At 38.3% G+C, this 7,341-nt stretch overlaps 1 protein-coding gene across 1 annotated transcript in view; it reads right to left on the bottom strand.

Annotated features, from left to right (window-relative positions):
• Nucleotides 1–7,341, bottom strand: part of AMMECR1 (AMMECR nuclear protein 1) — an 88,916-nt gene continuing 81,575 nt past the window's right edge. The window contains exon 6 of the mRNA XM_015615987.2: nucleotides 1–4,393. Coding sequence (XP_015471473.1) covers nucleotides 4,279–4,393 — 115 coding nt within the window. The 3' untranslated portion in view covers nucleotides 1–4,278. The remainder of the gene's footprint in view (nucleotides 4,394–7,341) is intronic.

Here is a 7,341-nt window from a genome sequence, read left to right as displayed (position 1 = left end):
TAAAGAAATAGTGATTATTTTTCCTTATTTTATTGGGTAAATGATTTGAAAGGTAATAACAATAGTGTTAAAACTACTACAATATCTTTCCACAGCCATATCTCACAGACCCACAGATAACCTTCTAGCATTTTTATTTTTCCTCATTTTTCTCTTTTTAAGCCTTAGTTATATGAAAATGCCCATTTCCACAGTTTCTTCACACTAATAGCAATTCAATGTGGAAGGAAGAAGGATCTAGTTATAAAGGAAGGGGGTACAGGTAATCTGTGATATTACTGTAATCAATTGAGTTGCTAAGGAAGGAAGGAAAATACCGAGGCCTTACAAGCTACTCCAGGTAGCTCTAAGCCCGCTGTGTCTCACCATGGCATTGAAGGTAACTCAAGATGCTGGTGAACAATTTGAAGTAAGTTTGATTTTTTTTTTGGTAACTTATAAAACACTAAAATAACTTAGAAACTAGATCCAAATATCTTTAAAAGAAGATATTTTTTATACAAAAACAGTCATAAGTTTTTACAAAAGTTTCAAACAAAAGTTTGTTTTTTCAGTGCGTTTATGTACCAGCGCAATTACTGAGTCCAGAGCAAAGAAAGAGGTTTTTCTTTTTTATCTTTTTTTTCTTTAACAGTAAAAAAAAATGAGGAAAACATATCTTTGTATATAAAGAATCATTGCTGGTCTTAGGAATAAATGTTACCAGAAACTCTTAAATCTGAGAGGCACACTTTGGATTTCTCTCTTTTTTTTTTAACTTTTTCTTTTTTTTAACATAAAATGAAAGTCACCAGTTTATTTAAATGGAGGAGATACTCAGACTCCCCAAATAAACTTAATTCAATTAACATCACTAGCAAAAATCAGTTAGAAACTGTACAAAAATAAAAAAGTTAACACATTTAATCCTGCAGGGATTTTGCAAGGACTGGAAGGCAGGCTTTAGGAGCAGCATTTGGGCATGGCTGGAGGCTTCTTTGGTTCGATCTAACACACATAAGAGATGTAACCTACTCCAGACAACAGTTTTAAAAACCCGCACAGTTGAAGACAAGTAAAGGTCCATATATAAACTCCAGGTGTGCCAGGGCTGTGCCCACCTTGGTTCCAGAGTGGGGCTGAGGTCAGGACTGGAACATCCACCCCTGCCAGAGCAGCATCCACTGGGATGGCAGAAGGAAGGACACTTGAAGCATCACCAAGTAACAGCTTTGTGTCAAGTCTATGGTTTGGTTATCTAACTCAGTTTACAGCACAGAGTTTTTAGGAACATTAGGCAAGAGAATGAAAAAAAAAATAACCAAACAATCTCTTCAATGGAATAAGGCAAACTGAGTAGTGCTCATAAAAAAAATAAAAAAAAAATCAGCATTTCAACTTCACAAACAGTGAAATAAACTACTTGGTTGTACCTTAATTTCTATAAAGTACCCCAAATGAAAAGCAAATCTGTAGCTAGCCCCAACAGTACAACTAAAAGCTACTAAATGTAACTACAAAGAAATGACATTTGTGAGAGCAACTGCTGATCAGCTTTAAACAAACAGACCTATGCAGTGCCATTGCATGTCACAGGGAGCTGCACGATTGGTACAAAGAATCCCACAATTACAGAGAAACAATCTGCAGCAGTTCAACAGAGTGTGCTGAGGAGGTAGGTGCCCTAGAAACACTGTAGGTAGACTGATTATTCCAATGTTAAAAAAAAAAATTAAAAAAAATCGAACAATCTGATTGACCACAGACTCTGTAACAGTTTTTTAATTAGTGATACAAAACTCTGGTCCAGAAGGGTCTGGCATGAGCTCGGTTCAAAAGCACACCTTTACAGTTTGTATAACACCCTTGAACTGTATTTTTAAGCAACAGCTAATAAGAGATAGACAAAAATGCATTGTGCATTATGCTGTATACAAAAAGGAGACAAAAACTATCCTTTTTTCCCCCAAGCCATTGTGGGAAGTATTGCTGACCTTGTCCTTAAAATCCTGCAGGATTGTTTATTCATCAGTATATCATTATTACACTGGTAAGAAATTCTGTATAATATCTGCATATATCGAAGATTTTTTAAAAATCTGATATGATTTTAGATCCGCATGACCAGTCACGTGACCTTCTTGAGGTTGATTAGCACCTTTCAGTACATATATATTTTTATATATAATAGATCTTTTTAAAAAACTTCTAACAATGTGCTCATGCAGAAGCACGAGCGAGCTGTAACGAGATGACATAAAGATGGGGTTGGATGACTTTTTTTCACAACAGAATGATTCAGTTTGTGCTCAGGTTCCCTATAAGGGCAAGAAAAAAAACCAACACAACTCCATCAGGTAACCACTTGTTCACATTTCCACTTAAAGACTAATTCATCTAAAAGTGTTCCCCAAGTAGAAACAAGACAACATTATCATCCAAAATAGCCTCTGTATAAACATCTATTGATTTTTGCAGTTTCTGGCTGGTATCTCCTGGCTCCTGAAATTTCAGGCCCTCCACTTAAAAATTAAGGCATCGCAACTGAAAATGGTAATATTTGGACATAAATGCTGTGGATGAAGGAACAGCAAAGACCTTCCACAAGAACCTCCATAGAAATTAAGTGGCAGATCTAATCTCACACAAGGGATGAGCATAATTTATCCTTATCTGACTTTGAAACCCTACTGAAACATTTTACAGTTAATCAATTTTTTTTTTTTAAAACAACTGAATTTTATCTATTTGATTTTTATATATCTATGTATTTACAGGCATTCAGTATTCAAAGTAACTGGAATTTCTGCTTACTGTGGTTTACTCATGCAGATTAGGAAGGTCTTTTCTTAACCAGTGGCCTGTGCTGCCACAAGCAGCAGTGGGAATTCTGCAGGCACAGGAGGAAGGAGTGAGCTCCTTCTATTGACTGGCCTTGCAAATAGACCACACATACCTTTTACTAAATCCTATTTTTACAGCAGAAAAAAGTTCCAATCTATTTTCTTTCTTCTCTTATGTGGAGGGGTATCAGAATTATTACACAGTACTAACAGCTCTAAAGCACTATTCCTGCAGTAGATGAAAACATGTAACATTATGGCATACTTGTCCTTGGCTCTCTCCCAACAGTCTTTTTTCTTTTATTAAACAAAAGTTAACTTGATCCAACTATTCATGACTTGATAAAACTCAGTAAGATCAAGAGCAGATGAAAGAACAAAACAGGGATTTCTCTTTTCCAAAATAAGTTTGCTAATAATAATAATTAAAAAAAATAATCTCAATTTAAAGAGAAAGAAGTGTCCAAAACCCTGATGCCAGAGCAACCTCAACAGGGTTTGCTAGAATGTCTGGAGTACATGTTTTCTATGAATTTTATATATAAGTATATAATTATGTTATAGTCAAAGGCACTAAAATCTAAATCCATTTTCTTCCTAATATGACATCTGCTACTCACAGTCTGTTTTTAGGACACAATCCTAATTGGAGAAGACAATTTAGGATACACACTCCTAATTTGAGTAATCAGAAAGACATCATCTCATTACAAATGCATGTCATAACTACTCCTGACAGGCCTGTGCTGCCCGTGATTCTCAGCACAGGATGGGACACAAAGCGGTCCTGTATTGGATTGTGCCCTATCATTTCAGCCACTTGATTCTGAAAATGCTGCCATGTTAACTTCACCTCTTGCTGTATGTGAGTTGCTTCTCTTCATCTCAAAAAAGCATTCTGTATGTCAGCCTTGGTGTTCCAGCTGTTAGTGCTGGATCTGGAGATCCTGTAGAGAGCTACATGGAATCTTTACTGTGAAGGTGAGATATTGTACACACATCATTAAGAATGTTACGAAAACACAATTCATTGTCTACTTCAATACCTGTATCTGATATGTTTCATTCCCTATCACACCCATTAAAGCAAAAGCCATGAATGCCTTTTGCTAAGATTCCCTAACTGCAATCCTTAACCTCTTCCTTCCATCCACAGTTACAGAAAGCCTTGATTGATATAATTCAATGTTAATGAAGTAGAAATTTAAATTTTCATAAAAAAGGGTATATGCTGCAAAAAAATCTGCAGTGACTCAATAATAAAAAGGTCTTTGCAGTAATGCAGTTTTCCCTCCCGTTGCCATGATTATTTGAACCAACTAAGGAACCTCAACATGGCAACGGAAACTATCATCATAAAATGGTACAGTAATAGAGATAGCTAGACCAAGAAGGGGCAGGGTCTCCTGGGAAGAGGTCTGCAGAGAGGTCCAGTGACTGGTCATGCGGCTCAGTGTCAGGAATAATGGTTGTATGGTGGAAGGGGGTGCCCAATACCATTCTGGAAGTGATGATGTTGACGATGGGCAAGGTACTCTGTGTAGCTCATCGTCATCTTCTCACTGCGGTACCTGGCAAAGAGCAGAGAGGCCAATTCAGGAACTGTTCCCAGAAGCTGCAAGTAGCATCAGAAATGCTGCACTGCTGGTTTGTTTAGTGGTAAGAGCTCTCTACTTCTGATGCTGGGAATAAGACTTCCAGCTGCACAAGGGAACTACCACAATTGTCAAGGTAATCTCGTGAATCATATGACAAATCACAACATAACTGCATATAAAAAAACATTCTAAGCAAACAGAATTGCTAAAAACGGTTGCCTTCTATGTTGGTTGAAGTAGAGAGAATAGATAATGTCCTGTATCTTCAGCCAACTTGCTACAAAAACTTAGTAGGAAAAACCATAAACAAGCACTACAGATTTTTGGGCTGTTTTTAAACAATCAGTATCAATTGTCTGCCAAATTCTGCTTCTAAAATTATCCGAGCAACATTAAATGTAGTTATATTCTTAATTGACTAGAACCACAGAATATCTCCAGTTGGAAGAGACCCGTCAGGAACATCAAGTTAAACTCTACTCCTCATGCAACGACCTAAAAATAAACCATATGGTTAAAAACATTGTTTGGACAGCCCTTGGCCTCCAACAGGCTTGATGCCATGACTCTGGACAGCTTGTTCTAGTGCCTGACTACCTTCTCAGTAAAGAATATTTTCCTAATGTCCAGTCTGAACTCCCCCAGAGGCAGCTTCATTCCCTTTCCTCATATCTACTGCTGGTCACCTGAAAGAGGAGATAGGCAGCTCCATTCTACTGTCCCCACCAAGGAACCTGTAGACCCCAATAAGGTCTTTCTCATCCCTCTCCAAACTGAACGAAACATGTGACCTCAGCTACTCCTCCTGAATCTTGCCCCTGAGGCCTTTCACCATTTGTGGTCACTTTTCTCTCATCACACTCTATAATTTGATGTCCTCCTTACAGAGAGACACCAAACTAATTTTACCAGGCACTGAAGTGAGACTGGCAGGCCTGTAATACAAGGATCTTCCTTCTTCCAAATAGAACAACATTTGCCAGCTTCCACTTGATCTGGGACCTCTCCTGACTCCCAAGTCAGTTGAAAAATAATGAAGAATGGTCCCACAAGAACATCGCCCAGCTGTGTGTAACTAAAAGCAGAATCCAAGTCCTGAATGCATCAGCATTGTCTGACAATGAGGAACACAAGGTACCAGTGGCTACTGGGCCTTGCTGAGAAAGCAGCAGCTCTTCTCAAACACGTAGGGATAGTACATGGCACCCAGTGAATGGAATTCCCACTCCATGGAAACAATGAGGGTCTCTTGTTGCTGTATTTTATATATTAGTAAAGGCCTGTATGCACAAACCAGCCTTTGAAATAAGTCGTGATATTAAGGGCTAAAATCCTTGAAACTTGCCTGCAGAAGAGAGAGTAAAGCAAAACAATATCCTTGTGTGTAGGGGAAAATATGTAAACTTGTGTGTACTAGCCAATAGTAGCTTGCTCTGCCCGCAGACCCTGTAGAACCCTATAAAAGGTGTGCTAAAGATAGAGTTAGGTGGCGTTCATGATTACTTCTGTGAAGACTGGTGAATTGCTCGGGGGTCTTTCAACAGTCTCTGCAGGTAACATTTGGCTGTGCACAATCAAGGGCAGCTGCACAGCCCCCGCACAGCTCTGCAGACGGCAGGGAATCCTCAGCTGCTGACCCTCTGCATTCCAGACCCCTCTGACTGCTACCTACCCTCAGTGCCACTACTTTTTAGCTCTCTTTCAAAACATGGCCAGAACTGCTGTGTGTGAACCTGATGGGAGTGACAGACTCATGATCAGCTCAAAGCTTTCGTCACACACAGGATGCTCATTTTAATTCAAAAGACTTGAAAAAGAAGTTTAAAGCCCTTATTCACTCCTTCAATAGATATTTGCATGTATGACAAGAAATTATTAAAATGAGGTTCTAAACCAAGTTGTCTAGTGCTGGAAAACAGTTAGTACTTTAATAATACTGTCTAATCTATCAGCAGAACCTGAGATTTCAGGCAAGTAAAACAGGCCGTCAAAAAACCCCTTTTTCTGAACATTAAAAAAATTATGGTTCACTGTTATGTCACTTATCAGGCAATTGATTTTAGTAGCAATTTTATTGTTGTGAGCTTAATTACACTAAATATAAAGCTTTTTGTGGGGTTTTGGGGGGGAGTGAGGGTGAACTTTAGGTTTTTTTGTTTTGTTTTGTGCTCCATGTCATGGCTCCAAGCAAAATCATGTAGCAGGAAGAAAATGCGTGCTATATGTGATTGTTTTTTAATGGAAAAATACAATCCTTACTTACTGAGGTGTACAGGAATTACCTATAGCATTATTACTCTTGCCCTCAGCTATCTCCAGATTCAGTTTTTGAATATTCTTTTTGAAAATAATATAACAAGGTGTACAGCTGAAACAAATTAAAGGGAGACTGGGGTCTTGGACTTGGAAATTTAGCAGGCTTCTGTAAATCCCTCCTCCCTAATTTAACCTTCAGAATAAAATGTTTCCTTTACTCAGAGCTATTCCACAGTAGTTAGGTTCCTGTAAGAATACAGAATTTGAAACACTCATTACGACCCAAAGTCTTTATCTCTTTGAAGAAGACAAATGGTCAAAACTTCCTTATAACCTAAGATTTTTAAAAATCCTATTTCTCCATGCATGACTAACTGGGGTTCAGCAGTCATTTTACACTGCAGGCTTATACGAATAAATAACTTTAAAGCCTGTCATGGGGTGACTTTACCTTTAAGATAGCTTTGGGAGCTAAGGAAGTTGAAGCTGCTGGTGGCTGATGGGAGTTTTTTCTCCTGACCATTTCTAAGAATTGACAACAATTTTGACCATTGAAAAATGAGATCAACTTGTGAACACCACCTTAAGATGTAAAGACAAAGGTCTCTGGTTCTCTTTGTGTTTCCAGCTTCTGACAAGGTAACAAGGCTCTGTCTTGGCCTCCT

Source organism: Parus major, unplaced genomic scaffold (assembly GCF_001522545.3).
Source record: "Parus major isolate Abel unplaced genomic scaffold, Parus_major1.1 Scaffold306, whole genome shotgun sequence".
Taxonomy (NCBI): Eukaryota; Metazoa; Chordata; class Aves; order Passeriformes; family Paridae; genus Parus; species Parus major.
Note: the sequence above shows the minus strand (reverse complement) of the source record. Positions and strands in the feature narration are given on the sequence as shown.